The following is a 17,933-nucleotide window of genomic DNA, read 5'->3' on the forward strand; positions in this document are numbered from 1 at the left end:
TTTTTTCAGCATGCCTTGTTCAGATGGTAATGGAATCGATACAGTTTGGTGTAATCAGCAATTATTTAACTATGCAAATTTTTCTATGAAATCTAAATACCCACCAATACCTAACTTGCCACCAGCACCGTCTTATGTTTCTCGACACGCCTTTGGGATAGTTTACAGTGGAATACATGTAAAGCATACAAAATTTCCCAGGCCTGGTAGGTAGATCTGAATCAGTTCTTATGTATTAAATGTAAGGTCTTTTTACATAAATAAATATAATTGATCCACATAAACAAAATATAACACTGTGATGAGCAAGACAGTACAAAATATTATAATTAGATCTATGCACATATACTTGTTTCAACTAAAAACGTGCTGTCTGTGACAAGAAAAATATCACTATGGATTTTTCAAAAGATAATGCCACAACATTGTAACCGAGACTGTTTCTTACATAAAACAAAAGTAAGACAAACAACTTGACTGTAATAGCTTATATCAGTAGCATCAAGGGTTTTTGCATCAGTTAAATAACGAGCGATTTAACACAAGTCAAAGATAAACGTTTGACAAAAGTTAAGAGTTTTCTTAATATTAAGGCATCGCCACAGTGGCGGCCATTTTACTCAAACTTTTACATGCAAAATTTCATAGAAATAAAAGATGACTAAGTGGTAACAATAAAGTCCGTAATATTTCCATAATTATGTTCTAAATATCTATGAGAACATATGCAAGTAAACGGATGTGCAGTTAACTTCCTGTATCATGCCTTTATTCGATATTTGTCTCTAGCCAAAACGACAAAATGTTACAATTTTACCGCAGTGAAACTCACTATATATTCAATACACAAAAAATAATTACAGCCAATTGTAAAACAGACCGTGAAGAACAAAGTCTTAGGTAATCATTTTTAAATTTTACATGGTTACTGAATTATACACAAAAGTTCAATTTGAAACAGCATCCATTAATCCAATTAGTTTTATCTGTCCACACATTTACACGTATATATAAACAGGTAATAATATAGGTCGACTGTTTAGTGAAATCTATGTTATCTCCCTATATAAATCAATATAGTTAGCATAGTGTCGAGTTGAATGTACTGGTTTACTAGCTGTGGTCATCAATGCATGTACAAACAACATTTTACATTAAATTTACACGTGGTTGTCTTTTTGTGTCTAATGCACTAACCAGGAACAATTTCGGCGAAAAATCCATAAGAGTTTGTAGTATACATATTGTACTTAAAAAATTGTCTTTGTAATATGTGTTATAAATTGAGTTTGACTGCGCGTAAGATTTCAGTATTTTGGGGTAAACTTTCGGTCTAAACGCGACTCAAACATTTTTCAAGCGGCGTATGTACTATAAAATTAATCATCATATGCTTCTATGTTGATGATTATTTGACCAACTGTTAAGGCTTTAGTATAATTTTCAAGAGAAAAATACTCGGCCTGAAAATATGAGTTGTGACTGTGGCGATGCCTTAACAGAACAATACTACTTCCTATTCATGCTAATAGGTTGTGTTGTCAGGAAATAGTACATGCATTATCAGTTCCTTTTAACGCAAAAACTTAATACATTTCGTTTTCGTGTCAAATCTGTTTATTTATTTATACGTTATAACTCCTAGAAATTGGTCAGTATGTGAAAAGAAAGTAAGCACTGCAACTCTGACTATAGGGACTATTATAATACTTGAGATATGAAGGACTAGAAGAAAATGATTTTTCTGAATATTTCAGACGATAACAACCGACGGCATGTTGCTTTCAATATGACCTACACTTGCAACGAAATATCCGACAGATCTCCAGCGATAACTACTGTCCCATGTAACAAAACTGAAGAAAATTACAAGATTAATATTGAACATGACGACTTGTAAGTTATTCACGAGGGCAATTCAATGTTGGTTCTTATCACAACTATACATTCATAAATATAACTATGCTATAATTCTGTCTTGTTTGGTAATACATTTATATATGCATATTGGCTTCAAATTAGTATTTAACTTTAACTTTCAACATTATATCGCTACCTACTTTACAACTTTCAAATTGAATGATATTATTTTAACAGATATTTTTTTGCGCAGTAGTCCACTGACATTTTGTCAAGGTGCATATGATGTTTTTTTAACAGTTTTCAATAAAACCTAACTTGCCACATTTGATGAATAACGAATATGTTTAAGAATATGTACAGTACATTTGTTGTAAAAGGATTGGTGCTCTAATAAACTTTATCAACTAGAAAAATCTGTTATTGAGAAAGAAACCTTTCAAGATCATCTTCTAGGGAGGTGACAAAAAAAAGAAATAATTATAATACTGTAATCTTTCAAAGCTAAACAAATTGAATGAATTATTATAGTATATTTATAAATCTTTACGATCACTGCTTTAATTGAACAACTAACGTTTTCATTATATAAAGCTTTACCGTGACATATTCTACTAAGAGCGGGGGATACCGGCAGTTATATGACAGGGATACAGGTAGGGATTACTCAAGGCAGATATACAACGGACAAACCACTAGCAAAACTATTCAGTTCAAGTTTGATTTCATAGCACCGATTCATTGTTCTGAGCCTTATTCCCAAACTAAATGTAATAACGGAGAAAAACCGATCGATGTTGGAGAGGACATAACAAAGGTACGTTAAATTTTGAATAAACTGTACTTTGATTGAATGATTTCTTTCAAATAATAGGTCTATCCGATATTCTTTGACTATCCTTTCATACTACAGCCGATGAAAGAGAGCGTGATGTGTAATGCAAGATTTCCATACCTCCAGAGAACACTCTGATTTGAATCTTGTTTGTTATTTATTCTAATCTTTCAAGGCTTTTTAATGTATTTATAGGTAGATAATGATTTAAACACATTTTTAAAATCTCCATATTCCTCCGGGCACATAAGCATGGCTGATAATTTGTGAATAATATGTACACAAATCGCTTTAAATGTCATGAATGCATCACTGTAAAACATTTCATCTTACGACAAGAAGTCATGTACTTGCTTTTAGAATCCGATTCAACTTCGTTGGGATGGCTGGTCGGACAAGTTGTCCGGAATTGCTTACTACTACCTTGAGATCTTTAAGCTGGAACCAAATATTAATGGCTACCTTACAGAACTTGAGCCATTAAAACCTATATATTCATTTAAGACGAATAAAACATCATCTATAAATTTTCCAACATATTACCCTCCACAAACTGGAATGTATTCAATTCTCCTGCAAGCATCCGACAAGGCGAACAATTCAAAAATTGCTCGGCGACTGGTTCTATATGACAATGATTCAATGATAACACTGACGAAACCCGGCTTTATTTCGGATAAGCCTATGAAGGTGTCAGAGATGTCATTAGGTGATGGTGGTATGCACATTACCAGTGCAATACCGGAAACTGGTTACATGTGGCAGACCTCTAAAAATGGAACAAAAACCCGTATCGTATTGAACTGGGAAAAACACTTCATCAACGAGATATATGACGATGAAAAGTTGTTAAACAGGGTTCTTAAATACCCCACACAATTTGCAGATCTGCAAGATGATGGTATTCTTAGAAGTAAAAAGTAAGTACTGCTCATGTGTTTAGGGACGCATTTATCAATTAAACTACATTCTTTGAATTCTGACTAGAAATTGAAGTAGGAAAATAGAAGATTTGTATCGGTTGAATTTTTGCATAGTTACCTTTATACAGTCTTTAAACAAATTATTAGATTCTTGTCAGTCTTGTAAATGAATACATGTTGTTTTGTTATAAATGGAATCAAGAGCTACTGTCTAAATAATAACAGTAGGTTTTATCTTGACGGATAGAAGATACTGCTTTTGAATTACATCTAAGCATGCTTACATGTTAGTTTAAAATTCATAAACAGGTATGTTAACCTTACGGATAATGAGGGAGCGAGAACTCGCAATGCTATTCCAAACAAACGTGGTATTGTCAAATTTGAAATCAATCGAGTCCTCGGAGACGATAGGGAGGTATCGTATAATTTTTGTTCGATAAAGATTACATATATGATAGCTAAAATCTGGCTCCTTGATTTGAATGCCACAATTGACAAGGTCAATTTTTTGTCTAAAGTAAGATTTTTGAGGTAAATTTAAGCATGTACTTAAGACTTTGCTATTCCTTCTGGATATATAAATTTGTGTTATGTGCAGTTGTTCGCCAATAATCAGTGCGTGCTGCATTTCATTCATACAATTGCATAGTTATGCAGCCATTTATTGTTTGAAGAAAAAAAAGCTTTCTTTTCAGTAGGCTTTGAAATTCTCAATTACATGTAGGACTTCTTTAGCAAGTACATTGTAATTAGCAGTCGATAACTTTAAGAATCTTTACTTTTTACGAACGTGAGTGTACAAAATGAACACCTAATATTTGGCAAATAAATTAACACGTTAAATACTCGTTTTTTAAAAAGGTCCCAAAGACAGGATGGATACCTCATGATTTGACGGAAAATTATGAAATGATAGAAACACTAGACGATGGAAGTCATATACGACTTTGGGTACGAGCTACTGACATCATGAATCATACTTTAGCAGATTACACAGAAGTGCACATTGATAACACACAACCTAGGGTAGCTGGCGAAAACCTAGAAGAAAATATTGTAAACGGAACATACACGCACACATCAAGGTAGACCATACAACACACCAATTTCTAACCTTTCGGATTTCAGTAACGGTAAAAGAGCACGTATGGCCAAACAATTATGATCAAATTCTTAACACCATATACAATTATGCGTAGACTTTTATGAGAATATATGGAAGAAAGAAGGACATACATTTTCTATAGCTGCATCGTAATTTTCTGATTCTACGTACTTAAATGCAGCCTACTAGTATAAAACTTAATGGGAACACTTAATAACGTAAGTTTCCAAATTGTTATAGACTTTAAAACATTTTTTTTTATTTAAAGCAAAACCTTAAAGCATTTTGACAGTTATATTGTCTGTGGATAGGTGTAGCAATTTTTCTCGTGGATATATCAATAACTATCATATTTTAATAGTAATCTCTAACTTGTTTTTCTTCTACAGAATAACGTTTAAGGCATCAGATGACGATAGTGGTGTACATCGGATAGACTACGCGCTATTTGTAGAAAATCGTACCGCTGAACAAGGAAGTGGAACCACTCCAGCTAATTATAGAAATAATGTAGGAGAAACTGTTTAAGATAACCGAGTTGTATCATAAGCCTATACAAAAGCATTCCTGATTCTAAAACAAGAAACAAAATTGCTCATTTTAATAATGACATTGTAGAAATGCTACTGTCAAAATTGTGTGATTTAAGTATGGGAATTTATTTAGATTTCGTCAGAATAAATTCTCTGTTTCTTACACGAAAAGTCTACAGAAGCAATGTCAGGCTTGCATAAGGAACTATACACAGCTAGGTACTAATGTAGTTTATGCTGATCTGTCTTATACTGTGACTTAAAATGATGCAAAATTGATTTATACTGTATTTTAGCAACCATGAATATAACTTGGCAAATCAAATTGTTTTTTCCATACTGCTTTTTATAACTATAATTCAAAGAAATTCATTGGACTTGTAATATTACAAATATAGTGGATGGGCAGAAAGCTTCTCTTGAAGGTAACAAGACTATGCATCAAATGGTCGTGAGTTCAATCATATGGCAATGTGAAAGTTTCTTATGTCGACTTGCCTGAACATGATACGTTTCAAATCTTGAGTCACTGATAGGATACCATTAAAACGACTCAAAACTTGAGTGAAAAAATAAACCAAAAATATCTTAATACAGTTTCAATTTAATAAGACTTAGTAATAATAAAGTCTGCAAAAACATCCTTTGGAAGCGGAACTTTATTACTGTACACATATAGTGAATGGACTCCACGATCCTAAAGGACCAGAAACTATAATAACACTGAATCTAAGTACGGGGAGACTTTTTACAGCCGCCACACGGCAAAAATCAATTTTGGAATATTCAGTTTTTAGAGCTTATACAGTGTTTATACTAATATTCGCTGATGAGTTTATTATTCCTTAAAAGTTTACAGGAACGTTTACAAAATATTTAAAGCTACTCGATCACACTTTGGGTGAAACTTTTCAATATGTTCATTTCCGCAGTTTGACATAGAATGTATATAGTTATGACTCTGAAAAAAAGATAAGTGGGTTAAAATATAAGTTGGATATTGGTAAAATTCAAGAAAATATAAATTTTGTGGCGTTGCAACGGTGTATTACACTCTTTACGGTCAATATTTTTTATTAATCATAAGAATGTCTTGCAAAAATATTATGTCAATTAGTTTATATCACTAGTCACTTTCCGAGTACTCATTTTTATGGACTTCTGAGAGTATGATGTTTTTTTTCGCCTAAAATATGTGGCTTAGTTCCCTTAATGTCTGTAAGTAAAATGTGTATACTACTATCTATGCCTAATGTCATTAGACATGAGATTGATATATTTGTTTACGTAGTAAAAAAATATCATCTAACTATTACAGGCATCTGTAGTTTGCAGCTCTGACCCCTCTTGTCACTGTGTATTGGAAACCTGTTTTCTGGTACCTCAGACGCTGGATATTGATAATTGCTGGTTTCTCGTGCCAAAGGAAGACTTGAATAAATCTGCAAGAATCGACGTAAAAGTCTATAACCAGGCCCTTCTTCATCAGGAATTCTCAGTAAATGTAAGGTCTTATATTAAAACTATTTATGTTTGTTTTCATATAAGCATGCATGTCTGGACCTTTTTCTGCATTAAAGTGATGGGGTTGGATAATATGTTTGGCTGTATTCAAGGTTTTACCCTTAATTGTGTTACAACTTCAAATAATTACACTGCTAGTGATACACATTTTTCCATTCTGATTTAATCAAATTGTTAGTCTTTTACTTTTTTCAGTGAGTGTGGACACTGGTAAAGTATTGGATTTGTTTATTTCTTCTTGCACCTGTATCAATGCATGTTTGTGTTATTGATTCAAGTAAGTATACACACTCATTTAAAGATTTTACGATTTTCATTAACAGTCCATTCATTCACTTTATTTCAGATAAACAGATTAACAGATTTAAATGGTCTGGAGGAATGTAAGTTCAGATATACCATTCTCATTTCATTATATTAGTGCAGGATAAGACGCTATAACAAGTTTTATACGGCTTGAGGTATCAAACCTGTCAGAATATTAATAGTAAAACCTACAAAAGTACTTTACGGCAATTGGAGTTCCGCTAAAATCGATACCTATTTATTTCGCTAAGCACTATGATTCTTTCATGTATTCTCTAATTCAACTTTCATTTTATTTTCAAACGTAATTATACGCTGTATTTGTCGAAATAATGGTGCTTAATACGATTTCGTTTCCAGATTCTGGTCCGACAAATATTCGAGTGGAAAAGAATCTTGCTTCAGGCGTACGGCTTGTTTGGGATTTGCCTAAAACCGCATCTTGCTACGGACGAGCTGATATTGATGTGATCTTGATGAATTCGGATGGAAGCGTTAGAGTTGTAAAGGTTTATAACGAAGGAACCTCAATTGATCTGGTTGGACTTGAACCGGATAAAGAGTACAGTATTTCACTGAAACTTGGATACAAGGGCACAGAATTGGCTGCACTACCTTATACATTTAAAACCGGTAAATGTATAATATTTATACTTAGTCGAATATTATCATTATTATCATAATTATTATTATAATTATTACTTTTATTATTATCATATCAAATTTATAAAGGTCACTTTCTGTAACATACACGTTCAGATGCGCTTTACATACAATATATAGTCTCTGTATTGTGCGAAAGGACTACTGCGTCAGATTTTCAGAAGTAATATAAATGTAAGTCCTGCATAAGAAAAAATACACATCAGCGTTAATGACAAATGTGGTTTTCGCTTAATTATACCAAACATTTAAAACCACACAGAATTTTGACAGCAGCATTTTTACAATGTCATTAATAAAAGAATACACGTGTTTGGAAAGAGTTTCGTAATAAAATAGACCGATTGGCAAGAATGTTTTGAAGTTATGACTGTAACACATAAGTAAAAAACTACTTGTCAACGGTATTTTGAAAAAGAAAGTTGCACTTTGTTAATACTTTTGAAGACTACCAAACATGCCTAACATGCAGATTATATCATACGCATTTTGAAGATATTATGATGAGGAATTAAGATTATGGTATACATTTCTGTATAAAAATGACCCCACTTGGTGCAGAACCATTAGCATTTCAGAGATAATATTCACGGAGATTTACATGTTTAGGCAGGCTGTAGTCATTATAACAAAGTTGTTTTATTTCAATACAATGATTAAATGTGTAGTAAATGATTTATTTTTTTAAAATAGTTTTATAATAGTAAGGTTTCTGATTACTTCAAAGTGTTTCTTTAATTGCAGCTCCAAAGGAAAACTATCTCTCAGGCGGTGTCATAGCTGGAATTATTGCCAGTGAGTTCTCTAACTCCATAAATGATCATGAAAACGGTTATGAAAACATGTGAATCATTTTTGTACAATATTTTCAGATACTTTTTATTGCAGACAAGTTAGCTTGAATACTTACAATATTATGATTTAGAATATATTGAATTTCAATTCGTTTAGCCTTTAATGATCAATTAATATATATTACGTTTGGTCACTTATTTAAAACGTTGATACAATGTCTATAATTACTGCTTATTCTACAATCTATTTCAATCATATTCTACCACAGGTGTTTTGGTGATAATCGGTTTACTCATCGCAATATTTGTAGTACTATTAAGGAGAGGTCATATGAAGCCCGTTCAAAGAGGGTTAAGAGCGGTGTCCGTAAAATATCGCAAATCTGTGGCTGGAGTTAGGGCAAGGGCAAGAAATAATGACTATGTAACAGGGAACGTAAGAATCATTTCTACTATGTTTATCACATTACATGGTAAAGCCATTAGCTTTTGATCTGAGAGTGAACCTAGAATTCTTACTTTTTACTCTATATTCATCTAAAATTACCTGAATTCTATTATTCATAAAGTCGGCCTTAAGCCAATCTTTATTCTATTGTTATTGTAATTTCTGAAATCAATGTTATTAATGTGTCTAGTCATAAAGTAGATTTAATGTTCTGTTTTAGCTCGCCAGTGTTTAAATAATGCACGGGGTTTTGTCGTCATTTTATCTTCATTGCCGGAGTTGGCAGCATTTTGCTAAGGTCCACCTTATTCTTAAATACAGCTTTTCAACTTATGACATAGAGGATATTTATTTGCTTCAGTGTTACACTGAAATATCTTTCCAGAGTGAACAGCAGATGCAATGTTTTCACCAGTTGCATGACCACGATTGAACATGTGAAATGTAGTTTCATGAGTGAAAAATACGTTGATCTTAAATGTGAAACAAACAAATTTTCTTTTTATTTCATGTTTTAACTGAAATTAGCCATTTTATAGTTTCTCACCGGTGAAAATGTATTTGACTCTTATATTTCGATAATATACAGAAAAGCACATGATAAACTTATCTATTATCATTACATGAGCAAGTAGACACAGAACTATAATTTTCACTTCATTTAGGCAGAATTATGAAACTTTATGTACGCCTTGGTTGATTAAAAAAAATTATTCCGGTCTTTTTTTCTCGAGAACTGTAAAGATTCAGTACTTTGTATTTGTATTTTATCAGTAATAATGTTTGTAGATCCAGAACTATTGCACATTTTTCATGAGTTTGTTTTACTAAAGAAATTATATATGATGTTGTTTTTTGTTGTGTATGCGTTTGTGTTTAAAGGTCCATTCTTCTTGCATTCAATTGGAGTTATAACTTTAAATTGTGTACACGTGTTTAGAGAAAGAACCAGATTTCACTTTGTTCTTAAATTAGGAAATGGCATTTTATTTATATTTTTGGTAAGGTCAATTTTTCTTGATCATTTAAAAAATTATAAATTTGAAAAATGTATAATATTAATACGTCTTTGCCACCAGTAGATCAGTGAAACGGCCATGGGTGTTGGCACCAACAGGCTGTACCCTTGTACAAATTTATACTAGACGTTCCGCTTAAGATGCTAGAATTGGCGATGGTAATGAACGTTTCATTACCTCCTATGAACATACTATTTTAATCGAGTCTGCAGTTATTCAGTTTGTTGTTTTCTATGCTTCCAAAGAACAATTAAGTCTTCAAATTATTTTATTTCAGAGTAATGCAGAATCATTGTATATGTATGGGGAGATGGATTTCAAAGACATTCAAAACTGGCAAATGGGACGAGATGACGTCATTTTTGAGCGTTTACTGAAATCTGGCAATTTTGCCGATATCTATCATGCCAAATTAAGATCAACAAACACGACAGTAGTCGCAAAAACTCTGAAACGTGAGTAAAGTCGTTTAGCATTACTATCATTATTTTATATTGATTATATATATGATTATAAAGTCGTTCAAATAATGCGCTCGAATATGTTTTGCATCTGAAGAAAAAAATGGAAAAAGCCCGCTGTGTTGGAGTTTTGAACTACATGTGCGAACAGCGGGTAAACATACAATCCAATGTTACCATTTTATATGACATACATCATGCGAATAAATAAAGCTTCAGTATTTTGAGCACTTAATCATTTATCTACATTTTGTTTTATTTTTAAAGAGAATCACGCTGAACAAGATAAGTTTCTGATGAAGGCGAAGATTAACTTTAATTCCATTGAAGTTGGACAGAATGAAAATGTGCTTCGCTTCATTGGTGCAGTCGTCTCTGAAACCGACAGTAAGTTCTCATTAATGTTTCTATTACTGTCCCAAGGATACACATTCGTAATACAACAGAACTCTACTGAAGTTGGATTGTAGTACAAGTGTTTTTAAATAAAGAGTCTATATGCTGTTAAAACAAGAACTACTGTATTTCACCTAATGGTAATGTTTTACTCATCTCTACATATATTTCATGTTTCTGCGCATAATTATCCATCGTTTTTCCAGTGGCGCAGTTATAGATATAACTAGAAACGGGACATGTTCTATTAAAAGTTCCAGAATGGGGTACGTGCGAGACAGTAGATAAAATCGGCAAACGTTTGAGAGTAATTTACAGATAATCGCTGACGGCGATAAGAGTTTGAATGATTCAGGGCAATTCTTAACTCGATTTTAAGACAGAGAAGTACAAATCGACCTCATTGCATTAATGTGCCAATAATTTCTGGCAAAAAGAAGAGATGAGTCTTGAGTAAATGTCTCGTTGAGTGTCTTTTGTTATTTGATATTAAGACTTGTAATAAGATTTCATAGAACTGGACTTGCGGTACAGAGTAAATGACAGAATTGAACATAATTTCTTCGGAAAATATATACATTCAATTTAGCTGTGAAGTCTTAAATGTCGGTAGTTTATATTTCATCCGCTTAATTCGTGTCTACCTGAAGGGGGAAACAGAAGAATTTCCCCATGGTAATTTAATCTACATTTCTGATTAAAAAAAAGAAACACCTTCGCTTCGCATCAAAATTCGTCATAACTTAATGTCTTGTGATTGACTGGTTTTAAACAGGAAATGAAATAACTGAAAGTAATTCTGTATTGTATACATAGGAAATATCTTGAACGACACGAATTTTGATATTCTAACGTAATATGTTGACGTCATCAATATAATATTGGCGACATGTCTTTCGTACAAAATAAAGCCATTAAATGAAAAGTATCTTCGAATTTTTTCACTGAAACATGCAAACAATAATTTTGCATTACTATCTGTGTATAAGAAAGATATGTATTGTAAAGTAAACACACAGCTTCTTATTCCCATTCTTATGGGCATACATAATAGAAAATTGATCCTACCGATTCTCGTAGCTTCTCGACGAAACTCGGCATTGATCCCTCTACGGTAACATGCGATATACCGAGTGAGATATATACTATCAAAGTGTAAAATGTGTCCTTCTGGGACATACACAATGCGTCTGACTTCGGATTTTGTGGAAAAAATTGCTTTTTCCTAGTGCATAATAAGCATCGACATAACATGTCCAAACCGCAACGTCTTGTCCAAGGTACAAATATGAGAGTGTTGTTTTTATTCGAAAATAAACACAAACTGTTCCTTTAAAATAATACGGAAACGATGCTGTCATTAGACAGTTCTTTTCAGATCTTATGGGATAAGTTAAAGTCGGGCTGATTCCCAATTGAGGCAGTGCCTTATTTCATATCTTCTTGTTGGCGCTTTATGCTTCCAAAAGATCTTTTTATAGTTTTTGCTGGAAACAGAAGCATACACGAATTGTCTATGATATGTTTTTCTAATAAACCTCTTATTTTTAATCAAAAACAATGTTCATATGGGTCACTCCTCTAATATAAACTTACAAATGTACACCATTTCCATCATAGAATTTGTGTAATATTAATGAAGCAATGTGGTTAACAAAATAATTTTCTTCTCAAGTTGGACCATTTATAATCTACGAATATTGTGCGAATGGACAAATGCGTGACTACCTGGAGACTATGAAGAATAGTCTTACTGTTGAGACACTAGAGCAGCAACTCAGATTTGGACTCGGAGTGGCACGTGGGATGGATTATCTTGCTCAAAGGAAGGTATATTCAAATCAGTTTTTATAAATCTTAATATGTCTTGTTTAGTTGTTGATGTCAATCTAAAACCAAAATGTTTGTTTGTTTGTGTTGGGTTTTACAACTATTTGATAAACGACATTGTGTCTGGAATCATTAGTCCTCCATCTCTGATTCATGTGGGGAAGTTGGCAGTTACTTGCGGATAACCGGTTTGTACTAATACAGAATCCAGGAACACTGGTTAGGTTTACTCCTCGCCGTTACATGACTGAAACACTGTTCATAAAACGGCGTTAAACCCAAAATAAACAAACAAAAAATGTTTTTCAACAGTATTCTAATTATGTAACGACGGACAGTTAACCTGACCAGTGTACCACTACAAACCTGTTCTCCGCAAGTAACTGCCAACGTCCCTGCATGAATCAAAGGTGGAGGACGAATGAAACAGACGCGAGGTCCTTTATCAAATCCTCACCGAGGAAATACGTCCAGTCCGGGGATCGAACTCACGACCCGCGATCCGTAGATCTGCGCTCTTCCTATTCAGCTACACAGGCGGACTTCAACACCAGTATGAGCTATAAACCATATTCCTTGTTACAAACGAAATTTGATCTGTGTGCTACATGATCATTCATTTGCTTATTGTTTTCGAAGTATGTATAGTAATGGTCTATATAAGCTTTATTGACACAAGCCTGCATTAAGTATTCCTTTATTTGATTTGAAATATTTGCAAATAGTAACGCGTGTTTTCACACAGTAGCATTTTAGCTACAATTGTGACATTGGTATATGTGGAATGCCCACTTATGATATAGCACTGTAGACATTTCTTCTTGAACTAACTTTTATTGCTGCAGATTGTTCACCGCCGCCTAGCTGCCCGCAATGTTCTGCTTGATTCTGATCTTACACCGAAGATCACTGGATTCGGTCCCCAACCAGACGAAAAGAAGGGTGACGATGGAAACGCAAAGAAACGGGTAAATTAGTTGTTTAACGATGTGGTCAACAGTATTTCATTTTCTGTAACCCTTCAGCTAACTGTAAACTAATTAACATAAATTAAGTTTGAGGGTCAATAATCTTAGAATTACCGTCAACGGAAAACAAGCTTACCAGTCAACATTTATTTTAAAACGTTTGTTGGCTCTTATTGTCATTGCGCATATATTCATGTATGCAGAATTATATTCATCATATTTCGGCGTTGTTTACTCATATAGAAGTTTTTACATCTTAACAGGAAAGGATTCCTTTGAAGTGGATGGCACCTGAGTGTCTGAAGTCTACAGCTGGTGCCACAGAAAAGAGTGACGTATGGTCATTTGGTGTTGTGCTATGGGAAATATTCTCTTTCGGTATAGCTAACACGTGCTTGTTTATATCTATTAATACTATGACTCATACTTGATTACAAGATATTTGATCTAAGCAAAAAGAAAATGGAACAGCCTTAAATAAGTTTTAAATAAAGTTCAGATGCACTTTGCAAAAGAGTATTCTACTTGGTATATGTAGACAATTTACCGCAATATACAAAATGTTTTTCAGGTGAAAGTCCATATGGTAGTATGAGAGGTCGTGAACTCCCAGCAAAATTAAAAGGTGGCTATAGACTTCCAAAGCCTGAACAATGTGATGACAAGTGAGTGCAACATTACCTAGAATATAACAATACATATTTGGCAGTCTTCATGTATACATTAAAAAATAATAGTTTTATCTCGGTTTTATAGTTTACAAGTCAGCTTCTAAAAACACAATTTTCCATGTTGTCATCATTCTTTTTCTGTTCTTCTGTAACAGTAGATATACAGATATACTTCTACACAATATTTCATGTGTACTGTTTATATATACATTCTGTTTCAACTTGAAGAAGTTTACAAGTAACACTCTTCACTACGATATTGTGTTTGCGTTTTCGCTATTTACTACATGTGCCTAGTGAATATAAAATATCATTTTATGATTCGTAGATTCTGCTTGTCTCATTAGTCGGTACTGGTCACACGGAGGTCCACAGAAAGTGATATTCACCGCAAAAAGTGATATCTTGCAACAAACCCACGTGTTATACTTAATGTATATTTATTTGACATGGAATTATACTCTATGGCATGAACAGGAATATAACAAATATCTAGGCATTTGAATTTTTTCCATTTCTAGTACCATTCGGGCTTTTTAGAAGAACAATATATGTAAACATGACTTTTTTTTTCTTTTAAACAATCTAAAACACGTAATATACTTAATATAGATTTATTCGTAATTGAAATAACTGTTATGGCATGTATGATATGATTAATATTTAGGCATTTGATTTCTTTCTTTTTTCATTTCTAATACCAGTGCAGTCATGAAATATAGTACTTACTGTAATATAATATTATTAATTAATGGGTTTGTTACTGACCCTCTACGGCAATATGTAGGGTCAGTATGCTTTAAAGAGGGCTTCGCCTCGCCCTCTATAAAGCATACTGACCCTACATATTTCCGTAGAGTGTCAGTAACAAACCCTATAATTGATTTGATTAGCCTCCCATTTTACTTTATCGTCATTTTTATATCGAAAGTGCAAATTTCCGCCGTTTTGAATTGCAATTCTCATGTAGGGTCACCCACTGACCCTCTACAGAAATATAGAGGGCAACCACGTTACACTACTCAACCTGGTGGGAGGTAAAACAAAGCTAAATATATAAGTATATGGATCAGACTAAGGTAATAATATTCATCCTGACTTATCGGCTTCGGTGATATTTACCTCAGCTTACCGGCTGTGAATATCACCTAGTAACGTTAATATCCTGGGATGTTCGTATTATTATCATACAAAATTGTTTAATGAAGGTATCTGATTAATGTAATAATAATATTAGTGCTTACTCTTTTTTATATACCGACAAAGTCATTAATACAGAGAGGATAATGTACGACAGCAAGGACCGGATTTGATTTTAGGAACGAAAGAGCGCATCTATATCCAATGCAAACTAAAAATATTTTTATGAAATGCCCATTCACACTTACGTAACTGACACGCTTCAACACGTATTCAAGTAACGTTATAATAAAAAAACCTCTTTAATTTGCACGTAATTAAGCTCTGTTGTAAGTACAAGGATATTGAAAGTACGTATATAATAATACGTTTATATTCCAGATGGTACGGTGTTATGAAGCAGGCTTGGTCGGAAGATCCGAAGAAGAGACCTAGCTTCAAAGAGATAAGGAATACACTGGATGAGATATTCGTGGCAGCACCCACTGACGATTACTATTACTACAGAAAGTAGACAAACGATCTATGTAGACTTAAAGTAGTGACTACAACAATAGAGTAAATCAACGAAAGGAAATCAACTTACTGTTTTGTGAATAATGCATGACTAGGTTCCTCTTACTACGTGTTTTGTAACTATTTTAGTAGAATCACTTGATTTAAATGATGTGTAAAATTACGTATTGAAACTAACAGTGTTTCGGACAGTTATAATGAATCATTTTGAACATATTTGTATAAAAAAGTATTTGTAATGTAACACTTGTGTACCTGAAGTTTGTCTATATGGTTTACACTTATATAGGGAACACTTCCAAAATTTCCTTGTCCTAAACCACAGGACCTAGGGCTCAAATATGGACCCGCCCTGGGGGTCACATGGTCCATATAGACTTATTTAGGGAAAACCTTTGTAAATCTTCTTGTCTTAAACCACAAGTCCTAGGGCATTGTTATTTTATATGTAGCATCATCTAGAGGTCCTCTACGAGGATTGTTCAAATTATTTCCCTAGGGTCAAATATGGCCCACCTAGGGGGTCACATATTTAATATAGACTTGTATAGGAAATAATCTTGTCTTAAACCACAAGACCTAGACCTTTGATATTTGGTATGTAGCATTGCCTTTTGGTCCTCTACCAAGAGTGTTCAAATGATTACCATGGGGTGAAAAATGGCCCTGTCCCGTGGGTCCCTAGTTAAGGGGTAACCCGACTGTGACCTTGACCTACTGACCTACTTTCTTGTCTTGTAAGATAGAGCCTTGAAATTTGAATGACATGTACAGTTTTGCACACCGGTCTTAAACCTGACTTTCAGTGACCAGGAATGTGATCTACTGACCTACTTTCTTGTGTTTTTTAAGATACACCCTTGGATGACATGTACAGTTTTGCACTCCAAAATATGACCTACTGGCCTACTTTATTGTTGTTTTTTTTTTTAAATACAGCCTTGATGTACAGTTTTGCACAGTTTTGCACACCGATCTTAAAACTGACTTTCAGTGACCATGAATGTGACCTACTGACTTACTTTCTTGTTTTTTTTTCAAGATATCGCATTGAAATTCGGATGATATATACAATTTTGCACACCAATCTTAACACTGACTTTCGGTGACCATAAATGTGACCTACTGACTTACTTTCTTGTTGTTTTTTTCAAGATATCGCATTGAAATTCGGATGATATATACAATTTTGCACACCAATCTTAACACTGACTTTCGGTGACCATAAATGTGACCTACTGACCAACTTTCTTGTTTTTTAAGATACAGTCTTAAAATTACTGGTGATATGTACAGTTTTTATGCACCGATCCTAAAACTGATTTTCAGTGACCACCATGAATGTGACCTGCAGACCTACTTTCTTAATATTTTAGCATCAGTTTAGGACATTTAAAACATGTAGCTCATATAACCCAAGTGAGCGATCCAGGGTCATCATGGCACTCTTATGTTTACGAGTTTCTTTTCATTTTTCCATTTCCTTCTATTCATATGCAAATTCGGATCTGTATCGTCGTTTCTTTTGGTTGTAAATAAATTTGTAAATATTGTACTGAGTTGTTATATCATTAGGATTAGCTATATTATGTATTTCGTGTCCTTCCATACTGAAATTGTCGTTTGAAAATTTTACGAAAACGATATGTTATTCGAACATTCAGAGGAAGGAGAAGTCAGAACCGAGAAAGTTTCTATTTCCAGTAAACTGTTTTGACTTCTGTTGTAATATTGTTTTTTTTTTTTTTGTTGTTTTCTTTTTCAAAATACGTTTTATAATAATGTATTTTATGAAAGCTTTGTGAAGAGCAAAGTTCCTTTTCGTTTCTTTTTACAGTTCGAAGAGCAAAAACAAACATGCTTGATTTCGAGAAATTGATCGATGATCAAGTTTGACCAGTAAATTTAAAGACTTCTTCACCTTAAACTTTACAAAAA

At 33.4% G+C, this 17,933-nt stretch overlaps 1 protein-coding gene across 1 annotated transcript; it reads left to right on the plus strand.

The window, feature by feature from the left end:
• Nucleotides 1-17,548, plus strand: LOC128546533 (uncharacterized). The gene is made up of 19 exons (XM_053517196.1): nucleotides 1-206; nucleotides 1,758-1,896; nucleotides 2,455-2,677; nucleotides 3,056-3,615; nucleotides 3,928-4,036; nucleotides 4,483-4,706; nucleotides 5,116-5,236; nucleotides 6,578-6,763; nucleotides 7,130-7,166; nucleotides 7,450-7,722; nucleotides 8,497-8,547; nucleotides 8,816-8,982; nucleotides 10,291-10,468; nucleotides 10,742-10,861; nucleotides 12,546-12,700; nucleotides 13,546-13,668; nucleotides 13,932-14,046; nucleotides 14,240-14,333; nucleotides 15,861-17,548. Exons 1-19 carry the CDS (start codon nucleotides 11-13, stop codon nucleotides 15,991-15,993), a joined length of 3,204 nt encoding a protein of 1,067 aa, XP_053373171.1. The 5' UTR covers nucleotides 1-10; the 3' UTR covers nucleotides 15,994-17,548.
• The last annotated feature ends 385 nt before the right edge of the window (nucleotides 17,549-17,933 follow it).

Source organism: Mercenaria mercenaria, chromosome 11 (assembly GCF_021730395.1).
Source record: "Mercenaria mercenaria strain notata chromosome 11, MADL_Memer_1, whole genome shotgun sequence".
Classification (NCBI taxonomy): Eukaryota; Metazoa; Mollusca; class Bivalvia; order Venerida; family Veneridae; genus Mercenaria; species Mercenaria mercenaria.

Bases quoted from the DNA above. Each gene is read 5' to 3' on its own strand.
- LOC128546533 (XM_053517196.1), top strand. From the start codon at position 11: ATGCCTTGTTCAGATGGTAATGGAATCGATACAGTTTGGTGTAATCAG. The intron at 3,616-3,927 runs GTAAGTACTGCT...ATTCATAAACAG, and splicing joins GGTATTCTTAGAAGTAAAAA to GTATGTTAACCTTACGGATA. The intron at 10,469-10,741 runs GTGAGTAAAGTC...TTATTTTTAAAG, and splicing joins AGTCGCAAAAACTCTGAAAC to AGAATCACGCTGAACAAGAT.